General features: G+C 47.5%; 1 protein-coding gene across 9 annotated transcripts in view; it reads right to left on the minus strand.

The window, feature by feature from the left end:
• LOC137376165 (utrophin-like) overlaps nt 1-26,769 on the minus strand; it is a 904,611-nt gene that overhangs the window by 6,171 nt on the left and 871,671 nt on the right. For all 9 annotated transcript variants that reach the window (XM_068044198.1, XM_068044197.1, XM_068044199.1 and 6 more), the window contains one exon: nt 2,101-2,187. In XM_068044198.1, coding sequence (XP_067900299.1) covers nt 2,101-2,187 — 87 coding nt within the window. The remainder of the gene's footprint in view (nt 1-2,100; nt 2,188-26,769) is intronic.

Consider the following 26,769-nt stretch of genomic DNA (forward strand, 5'->3'; position numbering starts at 1 on the left):
GGGAATTTACTTGCCTTGCCTTCATATTTCTAATTGGTGAGCAATTGACCCAGTACACACAGATGTAATTTAATCCCTACTTTAAAGTCTTTTCCTCTATCACTACTGTATATTCAGTATAAATTCTTATGTCCACATTTGTATGTGGACTTTCTATATATTAACTTGTCATGCTGAAATTATACCCTCTTGCCAGTGGTAGCAGCCACTCCAGGGAGAATCAAGAGAGGCAAGATGATGCATTAATAATTAGCCAGAGGGAGAGTAAAATGGGTACGGTTTCCAGAATGATACCACCAGAACTGTCTTGTAACATGGGTTGATACTTGGTTGGGAGGGTAGGAGACAGAGAGAAGGGATAAAGGGAAAGTTCTCTGACTGGCAGGATGTGACCAGTGGTGTTCCCCAGGGATTGTACAGGGGCCTCAGCTTTTCACTATGTATATCAATGACTTGTATGAAAGAATAGAGAGTTGTATATACACATTTGCAGATGACACTAAGTTAGGAAGCACAGTAAGTTGTGGAGATGGGAGCAGGAAGTTAGTAAAGGATACAATAGCCTACTCCTGCTCCTACTACTATCCACAGGCTGATTGCAATAAGATCACCACCACCTTCTCAAGGGCAGTGGCATTAACATCCTACGAATGAATAAAAAAAATCAACTGGAAGCAGCAAGCAAAATGCAACAGTGATACCTTGCTACAGTTATGCTAAAAAAATCTTTGCTTACACAGTGTTTCCTTGAAATAATTTGTTAGATATTTTCGAGCTGAGGTAAGGATTATTACAAAACACAGTCACATTTTATGATGTTCAGTTTAAAAATAATTTGTTCTAAATATTTATTGCAGGCTAGAGAAACTGCATTGCGATTGCGGAAAATTGGCAGCAAAAAGATTAAAGCATGTAAGGAAAAAAAGCTGTGGTTTTCATGGAGTTAGGTCTACGTGGGAGACTGGTAGATTAAGATTGAAAATGCATACAAACAACTGTTATTTCTATAACAACTTTAATGCAAAACATTCCAACTGGGCAAGAAGACTTTGCTGAATGTTAAGAGAGGCATATGCAAGCTTAGTATGAGAGATACATTTTTAGAAGGTGGCAACAGGAGAAAGAAAAGTAGAGTGTTTAGGAAAGGAGTTCCAAAGCGTAGGACTGAGGCTGTTGAAGGTCCTCCCACTGATAGTAGATGGAGGCATTTCTGTTCAGAAACAGACAAGTATTTTTGTATACTTTATGGAGACAATTTTTTTTTTTAAGAGATACAGCACTGAAACAGGCCCTTTGGCCCACCAAGTCTGTGCCGACCATCAACCACCCATTTATACTAATCCTACATTAATCCCATATTCCCTACCACATCCCCACAATTCTCCTACCACCTACCTACACTAGGGACAATTTACAATGGCCAATTTACCTATCAACCTGCAAGTCTTTGGCTGTGGGAGGAAACCGGAACACCCGATGGAAACCCACGTGGTCACAGGGAGAACTTGCAAACTTCACACAGGCAGTACCCAGAATCGAACGTGGGTCGCTAGAGCTGTGAGGCTGCGGTGCTAACATGTGTCGGGCCTCTCTTCCGGGTCCAGCATTCGGGCTCGGGTTGGATCAGGCTGGACGTGGACAGTACTGCCTTGTTCCGGGAAGTAATCTTGAAATGAACATTCTGGACGTCAAGGCGGGAAACATGCAGTCCAGACTCCGCACTCTGCAGTAAAGCCTGGCTACCCGACCAAACCCGACTAAGTGTTGGGTTCGGGCAATTAAAAAAATTCAAGGATTCGGGCCCGGGTCAGGTTGGCTGTTGTCGGGTCTGGCCCGAGTCGGGTTTTAATTTTATACCCGAGCCAGGCTTTAAGCTATGGTTTGAAGACTGTATTAAACCCTGCCTTAATTTTCATCCTTTCCTTCCGAAATGAGAGTTTCTGCAGCTAGTAAGGGCAGATGCAGTCAATCATTAATACAAAGCACGTCATGGTTATGAAGGTTTTAGTGCTTGAAGTAATTTCTAACATGTGCAAGAAAAATGGTAACAGGACTACAAATCAAGTGTAATAAATAGAAGGCAGCAATCAGTGTACTTACGGCTGCAAACTGGGAAAGAACTATTGATTTGTTCCATGACATCCGTGAGGTCTGCACTTGTGTCCTGGGGCGGGATCAATAAGTCATCTGAAAACAGGACAATGAGAAATCAAGAAAATCAGAACATAATCACACAAAAATGAATCTTTAATTTTAAGGAGAAAAACATTTGTATCTACTGTGCAGTCAGCTCACATTATTACAATCACAAATAACATTATATAATACCTGGAGCGTTCTGATAAAAAAAAAGAATGCGCATATGTGCCTATCATGTGCACAGGATGTTCCAAAGTGCTATACAGTTAATGAACTATTTATTGAACTGTTGCCATTATCACAGAATCATAGAATAGTACAGCACAGGAGGAGGAAATCTGGCCCATCGAATCTGTGCTAGCTCTTTTAAAAAGCAACTCCCCCACTTTCAACACATCCCTGCAATTTGTGGTAGGTGTCATGCACGGAAGGAGCCGTGATGAAATAAAAAATGAAATGGAGGAATTATGAAGTTAAAGAGTCAACTGTTAAAGCTAAATCACAAGAACTTGGACACTTGAACAACAGTTAAAATGGAGTAGCAGCTGCAAGACCCCCTCCTGTACCGGAAACAATCAAACTTGCCTGCAAAAATGGAACTCGTTAACCTCATCTGAAATAGTTCTTTGAAATTGAAAGGAGGGCTATTGCATATTTATGACTGTTATCAACATGAATAGATTAACAAAGGATGCTGGAGACAGTCTGACTCACAGCCAAAACCAGGATGAATGGGTGTGAAGTTTCTTTCTTTTGGGCCTCCTTATCTCGAGAGACAATGGATACGCGCCTGGAGGTGGTCACTGGTTTGTGAAGCAGCGCCTGGAGTGGCTATAAAGGCCAATTCTGGAGTGACAGGCTCTTCCACAGGTGCTGCAGAGAAATTTGTTTGTCGGGGCTGTTGCACAGTTGGCTCTCCCCTTGCGCCTCTGTCTTTTTTCCTGCCAACTACTAAGTCTCTTTGACTCGCCACAATTTAGCCCTGTCTTTATGGCTGCCCGCCAGCTCTGGCGAATGCTGGCAACTGACTGTGTGAAGTAGCAACATTATAAAAGAATAGTACCCATTCAAACATTAAATAATAACCATGGTTATCATATTCTGGCCCATCGTGTAGTCACACAGAGGAGAGGGCCATGCGTCTTCTAACAGAAACTCCAATGTGAGAGATTTTTACCTTAAAAGGTAGCCCTCTGGCAGGGGGTGCGAGGGGGGGGGGGGGGTGGGGAGAAGAAGAGAGGGAGAGAGGGAGGGAAGTAGGGAGACAAAGACAGATATCAAGCCAACTTCACAGAGCCTGTCCAGCTGTCCAGCCAAGAGCTATCTGAAGGATCCAGCCAGGCAAGAGATGAACCCTAAAATAAAAGCAAAATACTGCGGATGCTGGAAATCTGAAATAAAAACAAGAAATGCTGGAACCACTCAGCAGGTCTGGCAGCATCTGTGGAAAGAGAAGCAGAGTTAACGTTTCGGGTCAGTGACCCTTCATCGGAAGAGATGAACCCTGCTCAACTTGAACGACGACTACAGCAGAGACATCACAAAGTGACTTTGAGACTAACCAGCAACAAACTATACACCACCAGCTATGGGCTGTATTACAACCACTTCTTTTGGGCCTCCTTATCTCGAGAGACAATGGATACGCGCCTGGAGGTGGTCAGTGGTTTGTGAAGCAGCGCCTGGAGTGGCTATAAAGGCCAATTCTGGAGTGACAGGCTCTTCCACAGGTGCTGCAGAGAAATTTGTTTGTTGGGGCTGTTGCACAGTTGGCTCTCCCCTTGCGCCTCTGTCTTTTTTCCTGCCAACTACTAAGTCTCTTCGACTCGCCACAATTTAGCCCTGTCTTTATGGCTGCCCGCCAGCTCTGGCGAATGCTGGCAACTGACTCCCACGACTTGTGATCAATGTCACACGATTTCATGTCGCGTTTGCAGACGTCTTTATAACGGAGACATGGACGGCCGGTGGGTCTGATACCAGTGGCGAGCTCGCTGTACAATGTGTCTTTGGGGATCCTGCCATCTTCCATGCGGCTCACATGGCCAAGCCATCTCAAGCGCCGCTGACTCAGTAGTGTGTATAAGCTGGGGATGTTGGCCGCTTCAAGGACTTCTGTGTTGGAGATATAGTCCTGCCACCTGATGCCAAGTATTCTCCGAAGGCAGCGAAGATGGAATGAATTGAGACGTCGCTCTTGGCTGGCATACGTTGTCCAGGCCTCGCTGCCGTAGAGCAAGGTACTGAGGACACAGGCCTGATACACTCGGACTTTTGTGTTCCGTGTCAGTGCGCCATTTTCCCACACTCTCTTGGCCAGTCTGAACATAGCAGTGGAAGCCTTACCCATGCGCTTGTTGATTTCTGCATCTAGAGACAGGTTACTGGTGATAGTTGAGCCTAGGTAGGTGAACTCTTGAACCACTTCCAGAGCGTGGTCGCCAATATTGATGGATGGAGCATTTCTGACATCCTGCCCCATGATGTTCGTTTTCTTGAGGCTGATGGTTAGGCCAAATTCATTGCAGGCAGACGCAAACCTGTCGATGAGACTCTGCAGGCATTCTTCAGTGTGAGATGTTAAAGCAGCATCGTCAGCAAAGAGGAGTTCTCTGATGAGGACTTTCCGTACTTTGGACTTCGCTCTTAGACGGGCAAGGTTGAACAACCTGCCCCCTGATCTTGTGTGGAGGAAAATTCCTTCTTCAGAGGATTTGAACGCATGTGAAAGCAGCAGGGAGAAGAAAATCCCAAAAAGTGTGGGTGCGAGAACACAGCCCTGTTTCACACCACTCAGGATAGGAAAGGGCTCTGATGAGGAGCCACCATGTTGAATTGTGCCTTTCATATTGTCATGGAATGAGGTGATGATACTTAGTAGCTTTGGTGGACATCCGATCTTTTCTAGTAGTCTGAAGAGACCACGTCTGCTGACGAGGTCAAAGGCTTTGGTGAGATCAATGAAAGCAATGTAGAGGGGCATCTGTTGTTCACGGCATTTCTCCTGTATCTGACGAAGGGAGAACAGCATGTCAATAGTCGATCTCTCTGCACGAAAGCCACACTGTGCCTCAGGGTAGACGCGCTCGGCCAGCTTCTGGAGCCTGTTCAGAGCCACTAGAGCTCTACAATACCTCCACAAGTTCAAGACTGTGAATAATCAGGCCTGCAACTTCTAAAAAGACTTTTCCTCCCGAGACGACTCAACAATATTCTGTAAACCACGAACACTTACCTCACTTTGGACTTCCAAGTACCTCCTACCCTTTTCTTTCTCTCACACTCTCTATCTATCTATCTATTCTTTTGTATATGTGTGTGGGTGAATGTATGTGTGTGTGTGTGTGTGTGTGTGAGGTTGCGACCATTTCCCACAAAAAGCAATGAGACAAATGACCAGATAATTTGCTTTGGTTGTATAGGTTAAGGGATAAATATTGGCTAGAACAATTACTTTATTCTTCTTCAAATAGCACCATAGATCTTGTACCTCTGGCTGAGCAGGCAGACGGACTTAACATTTCATCTGAAAAAAGGCATCTACAACCATGCAGCACTCCCTCTGTACTGCAACGAAGTGTTAGGTTGGATTTAACATTCCTTCCAAACTACGTAGCTGTGCAGCAACCTGAAAATTTTCATGCAGCCTGTGACAAGTCAGCTCCTTTAAGTTAATGCATGAGTGCACAAAAAAATTTCAAGGTACATTGGCTAGATTACATGCTCAAATCCTTGAGTGGGGTTTGAACCTACAACCTTCTGACACAGAGATAGGAATTCAACCACTGAGCCAAACTAATACTCTAATAACTAAAAGCCTTGGGATGCTTTACTATAAAGGTGCTATATCAATATAAGTAGCTGTTATTGTAAATGGAACATGGTACTTTTGGGTTTATTGACCAGAAGGTTATTTATGATGCTTGATTATAAAGGTCACAAAAATTTGCCATTTAAGGATATTGTTCCACTTTCCAAAACCTCTACGATTAACATATAATGTAATTCCTCCTCACCCCAGAGGTTTTCTGTTAACACTACAGAATAACAACACTTCTCTTATTTCTCAATGTATAACTCTATGGAAATTTCTAAGTCTCTTAAAAATTTGGGCATGCTCAATTCAAGCCAGACAAGGCAAACTTGAATTAAGATATACGATTAAAGGGCATTTATACAGTTACCTCAAAAATACCACTCAAATGGACAGTGAAGAACATGGGATTGTGTACTGGTGCAGCAGAGTGCTGTGTGAGAAAGACATTGCAAAGGGAAATATGGAAGGGTTGTGGATTACACTTAGCCTGCACTGTCTCTGATGAGTCTCTCAGTCAAACAATTCTCCATGGGATAACCCATGACCACATGCCAGTCTTGATTTTGCTACTAAGGAGGTGCACTTGAAACTCTTGCCTGCATTTTTTTTCTGGGTCTTAACGACCTTGCTAAACTCAGAAACTCACCTCATAAGAGAAAATGTCTGCTAATGTGAATAGAGGCCAAGATTTAAACCTGGGTCTAATGAACGGTGGCAGAGCACATTAATGAGCTGTGCTATGGAACTGCTCAATAAGAATCACAGAATCTTACAGCACAGAAGGCGGTGATTCGTCCTGTTGTGCTGACTTTTTGAAACAGTTGTTTAATTTAACCTTGCACTCCAGCCTTTTCCCCATAACCTTGTAAATTAGTCCTTTTCAAGTACATGTCCAATTGTCTTTTGAAAGTTCCTGTGGAATCTGACTCCACCATCCTTTCAGGTAGTGTAATGAAACTTCTCATTTGCCCTCTAGTTCTTTTGCCAATTATTTTAAATTTCTGGTTACAGACTCACTTGGCAGAGCAAACTGTTTCTCCCTATTTGCTCTAACAAAACCCCTCATAATTTTGAATTAAACTCCCCTTAAATTTAATTTGGAATTAAATCTCCTCCACTTTCCGGCATGGACTCGATGGGCTGAATGGCCCTTCTGTGCCGTAAATGACTATGACTCGATAACTTGTCTTGCTCTTAGGAGAACAATCCCACCTTCTGTAGTCTCCTCACATAACTGAAATCCCTCACCCTGGTTATCATCCTGGCAAACCTCCTCTGTACCTTCTGCAGGGCCTTGATATCCTAAAGTGTGGTGTCCGGAATTATACACAATTCTCCAGATGAGGCCTAACCAGAGATTTGTAAAGGTTTAGAATTACTTCCTTGTTTTTGTATTCAATGCCCCTATTTACAAAGCCCATATTCTTTCTTAACCACCTTATCAACCTGCCCTGCCACCTGCAAAGATTTGTGAATGTGCATCCCCAGGTCCCTCTGTTCTTGCACCCCGCTCTTAATAGTACCATTTAGATTACACTACTTCCCATGTTGCTCCGCCCAAAGTGTTTCATTTCACACTTAACCACATTAAATTGCATCTGTCATCGATCTGCTCATTTCACCACTCTAAGTCCTGCTGAAGTCTGCTACTATCCTCGCTTTTTACCAAGATGCCAACTTCTGAATCAGCTGTGAACTTCAAAATTGTACTCCCCGTAGAAGTCCAGGTCATTTATATATAAAAGCAATGGACTTAATACCAACCCCTGGGGCACACCCACTACATATTTCTCTCCAGTCAGAAAAACATCAGTTCACCACTACTCTCTGCCAGTTATGTACCTAAGTTACCACAGTTCCTTTAATCCCATGTGCTTCTATTTTCCGAATAAGTCTGTCATGTGGCACTTTATCAAATGCATTTGAAGTCCATGTATACATCTACTGCACTGTCTTCAACCCTTTCTGTTACTTCATTGAAGAACTCGATCTAAAAGTGACGGAATAGGGTACTTTCTAAATGGTGAAAAGTTAGAAACAGTGGAGGTCCCAAGAGACTTGGGAGTCCTGGTCATTTAAAATGCCATGAACAGGTACAGAAAATATTAAAAAGGACTAATGGAATGTTGGCCTTTATATCTAGAGGAATAGAAAACAAGGGGGTAAAACTCATGCTTCAGCTATACAAAATCCTGGTTAGACGACACCTGGAAATCTGCGAGCAGTTCTTGACAACCCACCTGAGGAAGATATATTGGCCTTGGAGGGAGTGCAGCTTAGATTTACTGCAGCGACATTAACTTCATCCTCTTCTTTTGTGAAGACATATGCCAAATTCTCATTCAGTATCTCAGTCATGCCCTCTGCCTTTATAAGGCTATTTATGTTTTCCCCTAATTAGCCCCACCATTCCTCTAACTATCCTTTTACATTCGATAGAAGATTTTCAAGTTCCCTTTTACGTTGCCTGCTTTTTAAAAAAAATCATACTCGAAAACATATGCATTTAAGCCAAGGAGCTTAGATGTCAGTTTTAAAAGTAGCATCCAAAACTATGAGATGCTGGACTCTACTGCATCATTATAGCTTCACCGCCAATGTGTGCACATTGGTTAACATTGATGTAAAATCCTTTAAATAAACTCAAGTATTAAATTCTAACCAGTGTAACTCTATATACACAATTAATTTAATTAAATGTTGAACTTATTCCTTAATACATCATTGTGATTTTAAATATTTGAATTTACAAAATTAGTTTTAGCAGAAAACATCCTCCATATCTAAAGCCATCTCGGGAGGATGGAACACAAAATAATATTAAATAGAGGGAAAAAAAGGAATGGAGAAATTTAAGGGACTAAAATCCAACAAATCCCAGGACCTGATGGCCTACATCATAGGGTTCTGAAAGAGGTAGCTGCAGTGATACTGAATGCACTAGTTGTGAATTTTCAAAACTCCTTAGATTCGAGAATGGTCTCAGCGGATTGGATGTTAGTTAGTTAGATTGGTCCCTGGGATGAGAGGGTTGTCCTATGATGGGAGGCTGAGTAAATTGGGTCTATATTCTCTGGGGTTTAGAAGGTAATCTCATTGAAACATACAAGATTCTGAAGGGGCTGGATATGGTAGACACAGATACCGATTCCCCTGGCTGGGGAATCTAGAACATGGGGACCCAGTCTCAGGATGAGAGGCTGATCATTTAGAACTGAGGTAAGGAGAAATTTCTTCACTCAAAGGCTTGTGACTGTTTGGAATTGTCTACCTCAGAGGGTTGTGGATGCTTCAACGTTGAATATATTTAAGGCTGAGATAACAGATTTTTGGTCTCTCAGGGAATCAAGGGATATGGGGAGAGGGCGGGAAAGTGGAGTTGAAGCTGAAGATCAGCCATGATCGTACTGAATGGTGGAGCAGGCTTGACAGATCATATGGTCTACGCCTGCTCTTACTTCTTATATTATGTCCCTCTCGCTTAAAGCATGATTTTTTTCTACATTAAGTAAACTAGCTGGCTCATAATTAGTTCAGACATGGGTGATAGGTGGGCAGGACTTGGTACCAAATAGGAAATGGAGTTGAGTTTTGCATGAACTGAAGTTTATGGAGGGTACAGGATGGAAGGCTGGCCAGAAAACCACTGGAACTGTGTCAGCAGGTAACAAAGGCACGGATGAGGTTTTCAGAGACAGCTGGGGTGAAGTAGGAGTGGAGGTGGGCAACGTTACAGAGATGGAAGTAGGCAGTCTTTATGACTAGAGAGGACCAAGAGACTACTGTTTTTTGAGGAAGTGACAAGGGTGATTGATGAAAGAAGGGCAGTGGATGTTATCTATATGGACATCAGTAAAGCCTTTGACAAGGTCCCTCATGGCAGACTGGTACAAAAGGTGAAGTCACACGGAATCAGAGGTGAGCTGGCAAGATGGATACAGAACTGGCGCTGTCATTGAAGACAGAGGGTAGCAGTGGAAGGGTGCTTTTCTGAATGGAGGGATGTGACTAGTGGTGTTCCGCAGGGATCAGTGCTGGGACCTTTGCTCTTTGTAGTAAATATAAATGATTTGGAGAAAATGTAGCTGGTCTGATTAGTAACTTTGCGGACGACACAAAGGTTGGTGGAGTTGCGGACAGTGATGAGGATTGTCAGAGGATACAGCAGGATATAGCTCAGTTGGAGACTTGGGCGGAGAAATGGCAGATGGAGTTTAATCCGGACAAATGTGAGGTAATGCATTTTGGAAGGTCTAATGCAGGTGGGAAGTATACAGTAAATGGCAGAACCCTTAGGAGTATTGACAGGCAGAGAGATCTGGGCGGACAGGTCCACAGGTCACTGAAAGTGGCAACGCAGGTGGATAAGGTAGTCAAGAAGGCATACGGCATGCTTGCCTTCATCGGTCGGGGCATAGAGTATAAAAATTGGCAAGTCATGCTGCAGCTGGACAGAACTTTAGTTAGGCCACACTTAGAATATTGCGTGCAATTCTGGTCGCCACACTACCAGAAAGACGTGGAGGCTTTGGAGAGGGTACAGAAGAGGTTTACCAGGATGTTGCCTGGTCTGGAGGGCATTAGCTATGAGGAGAGGTTGGATAAACTTGGATTGTTTTCACTGGAAGACGGAGGTGGAGGGGCGACATCATGATAGAGGTTTACAAAGTTATAAGCGGCATGGACAGAGTGGATAGTCAGAATCTTTTTCCCAGGATGGAAGAGTCAGTTACTAGGGGGCATAGGTTTAAGGTGCGAGGGGCAAAGTTTAGAGGGGATGTGCGAGGCAAGTTCTTTACACAGAGGGTGGTGAGTGCCTGGAACTTGCTGCCGGGGGAGGTGGTGGAAGCAGGTACGATAGCGACGTTTAAGAGGCATCTTGACAAAAACATGAATAGGATGGGAATAGAGGGATACGGTCCCCGGAAGTGCAGAAGGTTTTAGTTTAAGCAGGCATCAAGATCAGCGCAGGCTTGGAGGGCTGAATGGCCTGTTCCTGTGCTGTTCTTTGTACTGCTTCCAGAACTGCATTATTTAATTACACTAAGTTCAAACTCCATTTTTAAAAAATTTATTACATTTGAAGTGCCTGATCTCCCAAATAAATAGAATACCTACATCGTATTTTGCATTGCTTGCACTAAGGTGGGTAATTTCAAATTCATTCTTTATTTACCTGTCAAATAATTTGTAACCATTAATATAAATCTGGGTAGTAGCCTGACAGTAATGAGCCCTGTGGGCCTCGCTGAAAATGTGAGCAGGTTGACGCTGAAGAAGCAATTGTGCTGAATAACCAGGGGTTACAATATAAAAGAAACACTGCTGTTATACTTGGCAATATTTGCAAAACAATCACTCTCAAAAGTTTTTAATTTAAAAAAAATCTCAAGTCTGAAACTCGGCTCACTGCATCTTTTCAGAAGTGTATGTGCACATCCTGGCCTGGCACTGCAGATTCATGATTTCCCCAGAGTACTGTCAGTGAAAACGGAATCCCACATTACTGACAATATGATCAAGTCTATAATCCCAGTGTCACAGATCATGTCAGTATTTCTAGCTCAGAGCAGTAACTGCAATAATGTTTAACCCAGACAGTTTAATTTCATTTTCTTTACATCTACCAGCAGAGGCACCTATTGAATCAATCCCCAGGACATTAACTCTCAAACAGACCTAATAAAACAGAGATGATGGAGCATGTGTGAGGATAAGGGGTTATTAGGGAGATCAGTAGGCTATGCTGATCTGCAAGGGTATGAAATCACACAAAAATTATTTCAGATCATTTTTCTATAAGGTAATGTCCTCAATCAGAGTCAAAAAGGTTCCTCTGGACTACTGCCAATGATTGACAAGACTGCTGTTTTCAACAAGGTCATGGGAGCATCCTTAAGGTTTGCAGAAAACATTATGCTATCCAAACTAATGGGCTACAGTAGGGCCACAGCTGTACACAGGCTGGAATGTGATGCACAGATGGGCGTTAATAAACCAGTTGGCTGGGAGGATTATGAAAGCTAAATCTTTTTTTAAAATCTGGGGCACATACTCCATCTCCAAGATCCCTGTAAGGGTAGATGGGAGACTCTGAGTCAATTTCTCTTGGAAAAGCAGAGGCAAAGCTGCCCACTGTCACCCATATGTTCATCAATGATGTGTTAGATGGCATCATAATGGAAGGTCTGAGTGTTTGTTGCAGAAATGTTGCAAAGGAATTGCTTCTATTGTTTTCCATTGAGCTTCTAGTCATGCAATAGAAGGCTTTCTTCAGTCCACATGCGACACCCAAGCTCCAAAAGGAGAAACAGTGGTAGGAATACAGGGCTCCGCTTGACCTGTCCTGTCCCGACACAACACCCGGGAGACATGTCTTTGCCAATGTTCTTCACAGGAATCTATCTGCATTAGACAGTTGGTGCTGAGTAAAGCTGGCATGTAACATTAAGATAGAGAGCATAAAGGTGTCAGCATATTGCCATCTATCCCCATATACATCCTTCCACCGCACAAAGACAGATGTCCATCATAAAGCTGAGGAGGAAACTGAAGCTTGGGAAGGCAACTTCTTGATTGTGTTACTTGGAGGCCAAGTATGTAGACACATCGACATAGGTTCACAGTTTAGCATCTAACTTGACTGAGCTGCAAAGAGAAAATTAGTTTCAGGTGAAGCTCTGCACTTCTAACTGGCATCATTTGTTTGGGTAGGTATGTGTCCATGCTGTGGTCAGTATAATAGTAGCTACTGTTATGAAAGTGCTTCTGTGTTTTGTTAAATATATTTTTGAGGATTCATTTTTGAAAGATTGAAGAAAGGTTAAACTTTGGGGTTTTCAAAGGGGGTCATGTAAAAGCCACTTCACTGTGAGAAACAGTCCCTAGAAATATTTTTTTTTTAAAAGGGCACTGAGAGGTCTTGTGAGGAAAACAAGCCTTTCCAAGAAACCACTTGACTTCCAGATCAATAAACAACAGAGAACTTTGGACACCTGGAGAAGCTGTTTACAAAGAAGTGACAGGTCAGGATTGATGGAGGTCAAAAGGTAGACCTCCTGTTGTCGATTTCGCTTTTGAATTGTTTTGAGTTAGGGTTGAACTGTATAAAAAAGGGCGAGAACTTCCAAGAAGAGAAGAGAACTTCCAAGAAGAGAAGAGAACTTCCAAAGGACAGAAGACCACAACCCAGCTCAGCTTTCCAGCACCTCTCTAAAAGATCCCGAGAAGACTACTGTGTCAACTCATCTTGTCTCCTGTCTTTGAAGAAAAGCCTGCTAAATTAATTGTCAACGCCAGTTCAAAAGAACTGTTCCAAAACATATGAATTAGGGGCAGCAGTAGTCCACTTGGTCCCTTGAGCCTGCTCCGCCATTCAATAAGATCATGGTTGATCTGATTGTAACCTCAACACCGCATTTCCGTCTAACCCCAATAACTTTTCACCCCCTTGCTTATCAAGGATCTGTCTACCTCAGCCTTAAAAATATTCAAAGACTCTGCTTCCACAGCCTTTTGAGGAAGAGAATTCCAAAGACTCACAACACTCTGAGGGGAAAAAAATTCTCCTCATCTCTGTCTTAAATGGGCGACCCCTTATTTTTAAATAGTGACCCCGAGTTCTAGATTCTCCCACAAGGGGAAACATCCTTTCCACATCCACCCTGTCAAGACCCCTCAGGATCATATATGTTTCAATCAAGTCGCCTCTTACTCTTCTAAATTCCAGCAGATACAGGCTTAGCCTGTCCAATCTCTCCTTGTAAGACAGCCCGCCCATTCCAGCTATTAGTCTACTCTGCACTACCTCCAACACAGTTACATCCTTCCTTAAATAAGGAGACCAATACTGTACACAGCACTCCAGATGTGGTCTCACCAATGCCCTGTATAGCTGAAGCATAACCTCCCTACTTTTGTATTCAATTCCCCTCGTGATAAATGAAAACATTCTATCAGCTTTCCTAATTATGTGTTGTACCTGCATACTAACCTTTTGTGATTCATACACTTGGACACCCAGATCCCGCTGCAATCTCTCTCCATTTAGATAATATGCTTCTTTTTTATTCTTCCTGCCAAAGTGGACAATTTCCCACTTTGTTCAGTACCAATTCCCTGGTGATTGTAATTTTCTTGAGTTCCTCCCTCCCTTCCATTTCCTGATTTACAACGAATACTGGGATGTTACTTGCATCCTCGATAGTGAAGACTGATGCAAAATACTTGGTCAACACATCTGCCATCTCCTTATTATCCAGTATTAATTCCCCAGACTCACTTTCTATAGGACCAAGGCTCACTTTGTTAACTTTAAAAAAAAATATCTATTGAAACTCTTACTATCTGTCTTCATATTTTTGCGAGTTTTTTCTCGTACTCTTCCTTTATACCCCATCCTACCATGTGGTTACTGTTAGGGGGCCTGTACACCACTGCCACAAGTAACTTCTTGCCTTTATTATTTCTCATCTCGACCCAAACCGATTCTACATCCTGGTTTCCTGAACTTAGGTCATCCCTCTCTATTGTGCTAATGCCATAATAATTAACAGAGCCACTCCTCTACCTTTTCCTGCTTCCTGTCCATCCTAAAATCATGTACCCTTCACTATTCAGGTCCTAATCTAAGCCATCCATTTTTTTATGCATTTGTGAGATGTGAGCATCAGTGGCTAGGCCAGCATTTATTGCCCTTAAACGGAGTGGCTTGCTTGGCCATTTCAGAGGACGTTTAAGAGTCAACCACATTGCTGTGGCTCTGTGAGTGGATCCTCCCCCTCCCACTGTAAGTTCCTCTCCAACCCTGAGCAGATGTCCCGAACTCTGGCACTGGGCAGGCAACACAGCCTTCTGGACTCTCGATCTTTGCTGCGGAGAACAGTGTCAATCCCCCTCACTATACTGTCCCCTACTACCACTGCTTTCCTTTTTGCTCCCCCCAGTTGAATGGCTTCCTCTGCCGTGGTGCCATGGTCAGTCTGTTCATCCACACTACAACCCTTGCTCTTGTCCATACAAGCTGCAAGAACCTAAAACTTGTTGCTCAAATGTAAGGGTTGAGGCTCCTCCACTCCCACCTTCTCGATCCCCATACCTGCCTGACTTGCAGTCACACCTTCCTGTCCCTGACCATTGACCAAAACAGATGACCCTATCCTAAGGGGTGTGACTGCCTTCTGGAACAAAGTGTCCAGGTAACTTTCCCCCACCCTGACATATCGCAGTGTCTGCAGCCCGCCTCCAGCTCAATGACTTTGAGCCGAAGCTCCTCAAGCCAAAGACACTTACTACAAACGTGGTTGCATGGCATCCAGGAGCTCCCATATACTGCAGCCGTGACACATCACCTGTCCTGCCATCTTTATTGTGTTAATTTAATTTCTCTTAATTAATTTAAGTTCCCCTCCTTGCAGAACTCCCTTCTTCATACTCCATGCCCGCCAGCAGCACTCAGTGCAGACAAGCAGCACTGAGAGTCCCCTGAATTTATAGTCTCTGAAAACAATGATGTATCAGCTTTGTTGGAGCTCAGAAACCAGTTTAAGCTAGTTACCCATCTGTGTGTACTGAGGCCAGACTGTATGCCAATTTTGGAACACAACATATCTCATCTGCTGTTTCTTCAAGAATGAGCAAGTATTCAGCCCAAGTGTTTTTTTTCATCTGTAATTGAGCTCGAAAAACAAAATTCCCTTTATTTTTCCAGTTAACCAGTGTATGGGTGCGTGTGAGTATGAGGAGCTAAGGTAAAAAGTTTAATATTTCAAGCTGTGTGTTGATGCTTTACTTCATGACTGGTTAAGGCTTGTTTTACAGTAAACTGATTGGAGTATTTTATTCTGGGATGAAAATAGAATCTATGATTAAGAGTATTGGTAAGTGGGAAAAAATTTAAATATATGAAGTGGAAGTAGAATACACAGTGTGCTCCTCCCGCCTCAGTCATAACTCTACATAATCACACATTTGGGATAGCAGTGTTGTTCACCATGTCAATCAGGAGTTCCTTGTATTTGTTGTCTGCCTAATGAGAGCTTAAAAACTGCAATTATCTAATGACCAATTAGAGACTTTCTTCTTTGAGGGGGCAAAAGTGTGTGGGATTAAACATGGTGTCATTGATTGAGTTGATTCCAAGATGACACATTTGTTGATGAGAGATTCTTACAAACTTAATAATCCAATACTTCATCTAGGCAGGTCCATTGCACTCTGGGCACTGCTGATTGACCTACCAACTGATTTATTGGTGAGACTGATCATTAGTACCTAGGAGTCTTCCCACTTGATTGCAAATAACTCTGAAATGTCCTCAACAAATAGTGGGAAACCAACCAGTGCACGGTGCTGGTAAGCTGCATGCTTTCAGCTGTTTAAACCCCAGTAGCACCCACATACACACTTTTGGATCTCTTGCCAATTTGCACTCAATTCTCCAGGATTAGCTTGGTGGAATGGGTTCCTACAAGCAAAGAATGCATCTTTTATATCAGAAAAACAAAAACACTACTTATGCGGCTAACATAGAAGAGACTTCAAAGGTCTTCTAGAGCCATATTAATAATAAAAGTGTTGTGAAAGGAGTGACGGAGCAAATTAGCGACCAAAATGGAAATCTGATTGATCCTGCTTGCACTCAGAATCGTTACAGTGCAGAAGGACTGCACTGGCTTTCTGAAACGGCAATTCACTCAGTTCCATTCCCTTGCCTTCTCTCTGCAACCTATCTTTCCTTTTTCTTTCATTCTTCCTTTTCATATAACTGTCTAATTCCCTTTTGAATGCTTCAATTGAACCTGCCTCCATCACTTTCACAGGCAGCGCATTCCAGACCTTAACCACTCTCTGCATGAAAAAGTTTTTCCTCAAGTCACTTTTGCTTCTCGAACCAAATACTTTAAATCTGTGCCCTCTCGGTCTTGATCCTTTCACAAGTGAGAACAGTTTCTCTCTATCTGCTCTGTCCAGACCCCTCATGATTTTGAATACCTCTATCAAATCACCTCTCAGCCTTCTCTCCTCCAAGGAAAACAGTCCTAACTTCTGAAGGCACAGCTGAGGTACTAAATGAGCAATTTGCATCGATGTTTACTAAAGAAGTGGATCTAGCGAGGTTGCTCGGATACTGGATGAGTTAAAAATAAAGAGGTACTAGAAAGGTTGGCTGCACTTAATGTGAACAAGTCACCCAGTCTGAATGAGATGCATCCGAGGCTGCTGAGGGAAGTAAGGGTAGAAATTGCGGAGGTGTTGGCCATAATCTTTCAATCCTCCTTGGATTCCGGGTGGTGTCAAAACACCTATAAATCGGAGCCTATAAATCGAACCTGAGGATTGAGACCCAGTCTCTTACCTTCCGGGAGCGGAGCGGACCTGTGGGGAGAATGCCAGGAGCGGCTATAAATCGACCCCGAGGATCAAGGCCTAGTCTCTTACCTTCCGGGAGCGGAGCAGACCTGTGGGGAGAATGCAGAGAACAGAGCCTATAAATCGACCCTGAGGATCGAGGCCCAGTCTCTTACCTTCCGGGAGCGGAGCGGGCCTGTGGGGAGAACGTTGGGAGTGGAGCAGATAAATCGACCCCGAGGATCGAGGCCCGGTCTCTTACCTTCCGGGAGCGGAGCGGAGCTCTTCCAGCGCGCCGGAGTTTTGAAAGAAAAGGCAAACAGTGACGTCAGAGGAGAGCTGCAAGGTGATTGGTTGGTGAGTAGCAGCTGTTAGAATATCTTAAAAAAAGGGGAAAGTTTTTTTTGTTGGAAAAAAAATCTCTGATCAGGTGAGTACTACTAAAGTGTTTTTTTTTAAGGACTTTTGATTGAAGTGGGTAGAACAAGGCCCCTGGTGAAATTAGTATTTTTTAATTCAGGGAGTAACTAATTAATCTAAGGGTAAGTCATGGCAGGAGAGCTCAGCCCCGTGATATGCTCCTCCTGTGCTATGTGGGAAATCAGGGACGCTTCCAGTATCCCTGACGACCATGTGTTCAGGAAGTGTATCCATCTGCAGCTACTGACTACCTGCATTACGGAGCTGGAGCTGTGGGTGGATTCACTGTGGAGCATCTGCGATGCTGAGGAAGCCGAGGATAGCATGTTTAGTGAGGTGGTCACACCGCAGGTAATGGCTGTACAGGCAGAAAAGAGATGGGTGATCACCAGATGGAGTAGTAGGCGCAGGCAGGCAGTGCAGGAGTCCCCTGTGGCCATCCCCCTCTCAAATAGATATACTGCTTTGGATACTGTTGGGGGGATGACCTCCCAGGGGAAAGCAGCAACAGCCAAGTTCGTGGCACCACGAAGGGCTCTGCTGCACAGCAGGGGAGAAAAAGGGTTGGAAGAGCTGTAGTGATACAGGATTCTATCGTAAGGGGTGCAGATAGGCGCTTCTGTGGCCACAAACAAGACTCCAGGATGGTATGTTGCCTCCCTGGTGCTAGGGTCAAGGATGTCTCGGAGAGGCTGCAGGACATTCTGAAAGGGGAGGGTGAGCAGCCAGAGGTCGTGGTCCATATTGGTACTAACGACATAGGCAGGGAGAAAGATGAGGTCCTGCAAAGTGAACATAGGGCGTGAGGCAGAATGTTAAAAAGCAGGACCTCCAGGGTTGTAATCTCAGGATCACTCCCTGTGCCACGTGCTAGTGAGGGTAGGAATAGGAGGATTAGGCAAATGAATGCGTGGCTGAAGAGTTGGTGTAGGTGGGAGGGCTTCAGCTACTTCGATCATTGGGATCTTTTCTGGTGCAGAGGTGACCTGTACAAGAAGGACGGGTTGCATCTAAACTGGAGGGGGACCAATATCCTTGCGGAGAGGTTTGCTGGTACTACTCTGGAGGGTTTAAACTAGTCTTGCAGAGGGATGGGACCCAAAGTAGTAGTCTCTCAGATGAGATAGTTGAGGCAAATGTAGAGGTTAAAGCAAGTCCAGTAGGCAGGCGATGCAGGGGCAGGACAGGGAGCGTGGAAGGTCTGGTAGGCTAAACTGCATTTACTTTAATGTAAGAAGCCTTACAGGTAAGGCAGCTGAACTCAGAGCATGGATCGGTACATGGGATTGTGATATTATAGCCATTACGGAAACGTGGTTGAGGGACGGACAGGACTGGCAGCTCAATGTTCCAGGGTACCGATCCTTCCGGCGTGACAGAGGCGGAGGTAAGAGAGGAGGGGGAGTTGCACTATTGATTAGGGAGGACATCACAGCAGACAGGATATCCCAGGAGGAATGTCCAGCGAGGCCATATGGGTAGAACTTAGAAATAAGAAAGGGGTGATCACTTTGATGGGATTATACTATAGACCCCCAATAGTCAGAGGGAATTGGAGGAGCATATATGTTGGGAAATCACACATAGGTGTAGGAATTATAGGGTTGTAATAGTAGGTGATTTTAACTTCCCTAATATTGACTGGGACTGCCTTAGTGCTAAGGGATCAGATGGGGAAGAATTTAAGTGTGTCCACGATAGTTTTCTGAAGCAGTATGTGGATGGCCCTACTAGAGAAGGGGCTACACTCGACCTCCTCTTAGGAAATGAGGATGGGCATGTGTCAGTGGGGAAGCACTTTGGGACCAGTGACCATAACTCTATTAGCTTTCAAGATAGTTATGGAAAAGAATAGGACTGGTCCTCAGGTTGAAGTCCTAAATTGGGGGAAGGCTAATTTCGATGGCATCAGTCGGGAACTCTCAAAAGTTGAATGGGAGAGGCTGTTCACAGGTAAAGGGACATCTGGCAAGTGGGAGGCTTTGTAAAGTGAGATAGGAAGAGTTCAGAGACGGCATGTTCCTGTCAGATGGAAGGTCTAGGCTGGCAAGTTTAGGAAACCTTGGTTGACGGGGGATATTGAGGGTCTGGTCATGACAAAGAAGGAGGCATATGTCAGGTACGGGCAGCTGGGATCGAGCAAGTCCCTCGAGGAGTATAGGGGATGTAGGACTGCACTTAAGAAGGAAATTAGGAGGGCAATAAAGGGCCATGAGATTTCCCTGGCAGATAAGATAAAGGAGAATCCTAAAAGATTCTATAAGTATATTATGAGTAAAAGGGTAGCTAGGTAGAGAGTAGGTCCCCTTAAGGATCAGTGTGGCAATCCATGTGTGGAGCCACGGGAAATGGGCGAGGTCTTAAATGAATATTTCTCATCCATATTTACTGTGGAGAAGGTCATGGAAGCTAGTGAGTTCAAGGAAGGGAACAGCGATATCCTGGAGCATATCAAGGAGGATGTGTTGGAGGTTTTGAAGCACATTAAGGTGGATAAATCCCCAGGGCCTGACCAGGTGTATCCTAGGATGCTATAGGAAGCAAGGGAGGAGATTGCTGGGGCCCTGGCAGAGATTTTTGTATCATCGTTAGCCACGGGTGGGGTACCGGAAGACTGGAGGATAGCTAATGTTGTGCCTTTATTTAACCAGGGCAGCAGGGATAAGCCAGGGAACTACAGGCCGGTGAGCCTTACATCAGTGGTGGGAAAGTTATTGGAAGGGATTCTGAGAGACAGGATTTATATGTATTTGGAAAGACATGGTCTGATTAGGGTTAGTCAGCATGGCTTTGTGCGTGGGAAATCATGTCTCACGAATTTGATTGAGTTTTTCGAGGAGGTGACCAAGAGGATTGATGAGGGCAGGACGATGGACTTTGTCCACATGAACTTTAGCAAGGCCTTTGACAAGGTCCCGCATGGTAGGCTGGTCCAGAAGGTTCGAACACATGGGATCCAGGGTGAGCTAGCAAATTGGATACAAAATTGGCTTGGTGATAGGAGGCAGAGGGTGGTAGTGTCGGGTTGTTTTTCAGATTGGAGGCCGGTGACCAATGGTATGCTGCAGGGATTGGTGCTGGGCCCTCTGTTGTTTGTCCTATATATTAATGACTTGGATGTGAATGTAAGGAGCATGATTACTAAGTTTGCAGATGACACCAAAATTGGTGGTATAGTGGACAGTGAAGAAGGTTGTCTCAGGTTACAACAGGATATAGATCAACTGGGAAAGTGGGCAAGGGATTGGCAATTGGAATTTAACGCAGACAAGTGTGAAGTGATGCATTTTGGGAAGTTAAACCAGGGCAGGACATTTTCAGTGAATGGCAGGGCCCTGGGGAGTGTTGTTGAGCAGAGAGACCTTGGCGTGCAAGTACATAGCTCCCTGAAAGTGGCAACACAGGTAGACAGGGTGGTGAAGAAGGCATATGGCTTGAATACAAGAGTTCAGACGTCATGTTACAGTTGTGCATAACGTTGATTAAGCCGCATTTGGAGTACTGTGTGCAGTTCTGGTCACTGCACTACATGAAAGATGTGATTAATTTGGAGAGGGTGCAGAAAAGATTCACAAGGATGTTGCCTGGTTTGGAGGGCTTGAGTTATAAAGAGAGATTGAATAGGTTGGGTCTGTTTTCCCTGGAGTGAAGGAGGCTGAGAGGGGACATGATAGAGGTATATAAAATTATGAGAGGCATAGATAGGGTAGATAGCCAGAGTCTGTTTCCCATGGTAGGGGTGAGTAAAACTAGAGGGCATAGATTTAAGGTGAGAGGGAGGAGGTTTAAAGGGGATCAAAGGGGTAAATTTTTCACACAAAGAATAGTGGGTATCTGGAATGAGCTGCCTGAGGAGGTGGTGGAGGCAGGAACAGTAGCGACATTTAAGAGGCATCTGGACAGTTACTTGAATGAGCAAGGCAGAGAGGGATATGGAATTAATGCAGGCAGGTGGGATTAGTATAGATAGGCATTATGGTCGGCCTGGACGTGGTGGGCCGAAGGGCCTGTTTCTATGCTGTATGACTCTATGACTCTAACATCATCCTTTGTTCAAACACTAAGTCCTGACACCAAGGGGAGGTCCTATTTGTGCAGATGCAAAAATGGTGGTGACATCATCAAAACAGTGTCAGGAGTAATTTGCCAGCACCAGTTCCAAGTTCAATCTCTGAATACATGCAGTAACATCATCACTCAGACGATTAAATGGACGCTTGTGTGGTGACGCCACTGCACACACACCCAGTAACGCAACCTTTCAAACCAGCAGGCAGCTGTGCCATCTGATTACTCTCTCTCTCCCCCCGCAGTCTCACCCTCCTCCAGTTGCTCTCTCTCTCTCACCCTCCACCCACACTGTCCCCACACTCGCTCTCTCTCTCTCGCCCTCCCCCCACACACTCCCCACACTAGCTCCCTCTCTCGCCCTCCCCCCACACTCACTCTCTCTCTCGCCCTCCCCCCACACTCACTCTCTCTCCCACCCTCCCCCCACACTCGCTCCCTCTCTCGCCCTACCCCCACACACTCACCACACTCGCTCCCTCTTTCGCCCTTTCCCCCCACACAATCACCACACTCGCTCCCTCTCTTGCCCTGTCCCCACACTCGCTCCCTCTCTCGCCCTGTCCCCACACTCGCTCCCTCTCTCGCCCTCCCCCCACACTGTCACCACACTCGCTCCCTCTCTCGCCCTACCCCCACACTGTCCCCACATTCGCTCTCTCTCCCGCCCTCCCCCCACCACACTCCCCACACTCGCTCCCTCTCTCGCCCTCCCCCCACACACTGACCACATTCGCTCCCTCTCTCACCCTGTCCCCTCACACACTCACCACACTCGCTCCCTTCTCGCCCTGTCCCCCCACACTCGCTCCCTCTCTCGCCCTGTCCCCCCACACTCGCTCCCTCTCTCGCCCTGTCCCCCCACACTGTCCCCCACACTCGCTCCCTCTCTCGCCCTCCACCCACTCTCCCTCGCTCGCCCTCCACCCACTCTCCCTCTCTCGCCCTCCACCCACTCTCCCTCTCTCGCCCTCCACCCACTCTCCCTCTCTCGCCCTCCACCCAGGTACTCTCTCACTCACCCCTCTCCCCAGTCGCGCTCTCTCTCCGACCTGTTTCAGGCTCTCTCTCTCTCACCTTCCCTCACACTCTCCCTCTCTCACCCTCCCCCCACTCTCTCTCCTCTCCCTCCCCCCACTCTCTCTCCCCCCTCTCTCACCCTCCCCCCACTCTCTCTCCCTCTCACCCTCCCCCCACTCTCTCCCTCTCTCACCCTCCCCCACTAGAGAGCAGACACACCAGACACTAGACCCCCCACTCTCTCTCCCTCCCCCCACTCTCTCACCCTCCCCCCACTCTCTCACCCTCCCCCCACTCTCGCACCCTCCCCCCACTCTCTCACCTCTCTCACCCCTCCCCCACTCTCTCACCCTCTCCCCACTCTCTCACCCTCTCTCACCCTCCCCCCACTCTCTCACCCTCTCTCACCCTCCCTCCCCCCACTCTCTCTCCCTCTCTCACCCTCCCCCCACTCTCTCTCCCTCTCACCCTCCCCCCACTCTCTCTCCCTCTCTCACCCTCCCCCCACTCTCTCTCCCTCTCTCACCCTCCCCCCACTCTCTCTCCCTCTCTCACCCTCCCTCTCTCTCCCTCCCCCCGCTCTCTCTCCCTCTCTCACCCTCCCCCCACTCTCTCTCCCTCTCTCACCCTCCCCCACTCTCTCTCCCTCTCTCACCCTCCCCCCACTCTCTCTCCCTCTCTCACCCTCCCCCCACTCTCTCTCCCTCTCTCACCCTCCCCCCACTCTCTCTCCCTCTCTCACCCTCCCCCCACTCTCTCTCCCTCTCTCACCCTCCCCCCACTCTCTCTCCCTCTCTCACCCTCCCCCCACTCTCTCTCCCTCTCTCACCCTCCCCCCACTCTCTCTCCCTCTCTCACCCTCCCCCCACTCTCTCTCCCTCTCTCACCCTCCCCCCACTCTCTCTCCCTCTCTCACCCTCCCCCCACTCTCTCTCCCTCTCACCCTCCCGCCACTCTCTCTCCCTCTCTCACCCTCCCCCCACTCTCTCTCCCTCTCTCACCCTCCCCCCCACTCTCTCTCCCTCCCCCCACTCTCTCTCCCTCTCTCACCCTCCCCCCACTCTCTCTCCCTCTCTCACCCTCCCCCCACTCTCTCACCCTCCCCCCACTCTCTCTCCCTCTCTCACCCTCCCCCCACTCTCTCTCCCTCTCTCACCCTCCCCCCACTCTCTCTCCCTCTCTCACCCTCCCCCCACTCTCTCTCCCTCTCTCACCCTCCCCCCACTCTCTCTCCCTCTCTCACCCTCCCCCCACTCTCTCTCCCTCTCTCACCCTCCCCCCACTCTCTCTCCCTCTCTCACCCTCCCCCCACTCTCTCTCCCTCTCTCACCCTCCCCCCACTCTCTCTCCCTCTCTCACCCTCCCCCCACTCTCTCTCCCTCTCTCACCCTCCCCCCACTCTCTCTCCCTCTCTCACCCTCCCCCCACTCTCTCTCCCTCTCTCACCCTCCCCCCACTCTCTCTCCCTCTCTCACCCTCCCCTCACTCTCTCTCCCTCTCTCACCCTCCCCTCACTCTCTCTCCCTCTCTCACCCTCCCCCACTCTCTCTCCCTCTCCCCACTCTCTCTCTCTCTCTCACCCTCCCCCCACTCTCTCTCCCTCTCTCACCCTCCCCCCACTCTCTCTCCCCCCTCCCCCCACTCTCTCTCCCTCTCTACCCCTCCCCCCACTCTCTCTCCCTCTCTACCCCTCCCCCCACTCTCTCTCCCTCTCTACCCCTCCCCCACCCTCCCCCCACTCTCTCTCCCTCTCTCACCCTCCCCCCACTCACTCTCCCTCTCTCACCCTCCCCCCACTCACTCTCCCTCTCTCACCCTCCCCCCACTCACTCTCCCTCTCTCACCCTCCCCCCACTCACTCTCCCTCTCTCACCCTCCCCCCACTCACTCTCCCTCTCTCACCCTCCCCCCACTCTCCCTCTCTCACCCTCCCCCCACTCTCCCTCGCTCACCCTCCCCCCACTCTCCCTCTCTCTCACCCTCCCCCCATTCTGTCTCTCTCTCACCCTCCCCCCACTCTGTCTCTCTCTCACCCTCCCCCCACTCTGTCTCTCTCTCACCCTCTTTAAATCTCTGTCTCTCACTCACTCTACCCCCGCTCTCTCTCTCTCACTCAGCCTCCCCTGGTGTGTCCCTCTCTCACCCTCCCCCCAGGTACTCTCTCACTCGCCCCCTCTCCCCAGTCGCTCTCTCTCTCACCTGTTTCAGGCTCCCTCTCTCTCACCTTCCCTCACACTCTCCCTCTCCCTCTCACCTTCCCTCACACTCTCCCTCTCCCTCTCACCCTCCCCCCACTCTCTCCCTCTCACCCTCCCCCCACTCTCTCCCTCTCACCCTCCCCCCACTCTCTCCCTCTCACCCTCCCCCCACTCTCTCCCTCTCACCCTCCCCCCACTCTCTCCCTCTCACCCTCCCCCCACTCTCTCCCTCTCACCCTCCCCCCACTCTCTCCCTCTCACCCTCCCCCCACTCTCTCCCTCACCCTCCCCCCACTCTCTCCCTCTCACCCTCCCCCCACTCTCTCCCTCTCACCCTCCCCCCACTCTCTCCCTCTCACCCTCCCCCCACTCTCTCCCTCTCACCCTCCCCCCACTCTCTCCCTCTCACCCTCCCCCCACTCTCTCCCTCTCACCCTCCCCCCCACTCTCTCCCTCTCACCCTCCCCCCCACTCTCTCCCTCTCACCCTCCCCCCCACTCTCTCCCTCTCACCCTCCCCCCCACTCTCTCCCTCTCACCCTCCCCCCCACTCTCTCCCTCTCACCCTCCCCCCCACTCTCTCCCTCTCACCCTCCCCCCCACTCTCTCCCTCTCACCCTCCCCCCCACTCTCTCCCTCTCACCCTCCCCCCCACTCTCTCCCTCTCACCCTCCCCCCCACTCTCTCCCTCTCACCCTCCCCCCCACTCTCTCCCTCTCACCCTCCCCCCCACTCTCTCCCTCTCACCCTCCCCCCCACTCTCTCCCTCTCACCCTCCCCCCCACTCTCTCCCTCTCACCCTCCCCCCCACTCTCTCCCTCTCACCCTCCCCCCCACTCTCTCCCTCTCACCCTCCCCCCTACTCTCTCCCTCCCCCCACTCTCCCCCTCCCCCCACTCTCCCTCTCACCCTCCCCCCACTCTCCCTCCCCCCTCTCACCCTCCCCCCTCTCACCCTCCCCCCACTCTCTCTCACCCTCCTCCCCAGTATCTCTCCCCTTTCTGTCCCACTCTCTCTCACTTTCTGTCTCCCTCCTTCCACTCCCTCCCCGTCTCTCTCTCACCCTACCCCCTTGATCTCTCCCCAGTCTGACTCTCTTTATCTCCCCCCCTCCCCATTCTCTCACTTCCCCCCCCACCACTCCTATCTCGCTCTTTGATTATCTTGTGATTTTCTGTGACTGGAAGACACTGTGATTATTGGCGCCATTGGAAAAGACAGGGTTGAGAGGAAATTTGATTGTATTCAAGATCATGAGGGGTCTGGACAGAGTAAATAGGGAGAAACTGTTCCCATCGATGGAGGGTTCGAGAACAAGGGGGCACAGATTTCAGGTAACTGGCAAAAGCAGCAACCGCAACATGAGGAAAATCTTTTTCACGCAGCGAGTGATTAGGATCTGTAATGCACTGCCTGACAGTGTGGTGGAGGCAGGTTCAATCGAGGCATTCAAGAGGGAATTGGATTGTTATCTGAAAAGGAAGAATGTGCGGGGCTATGCTCTTTCGGAGAGCCGGCACAGACATGCCAGGTCGAATGACCTCCTTCTGTGATTCTGTGAACAGCTGTGTTAACTTTTCCTGCCATTTTCAAAGATTTCTGCACAAGCAACCCTAGGTCTCCCCTCTCTTGCATCCACTTTAAAATTGTACCATTCAGCTTGTATTGTCTCATTCTTCCACCCAAAATGTATCACTTCCAGATCCAGTTTTTCCCTATCCACTCTGTCCAGACCCCTCGATTATGAATACCTCTATCA

Source organism: Heterodontus francisci, chromosome 13 (genome assembly GCF_036365525.1).
Source record: "Heterodontus francisci isolate sHetFra1 chromosome 13, sHetFra1.hap1, whole genome shotgun sequence".
Classification (NCBI taxonomy): Eukaryota; Metazoa; Chordata; class Chondrichthyes; order Heterodontiformes; family Heterodontidae; genus Heterodontus; species Heterodontus francisci.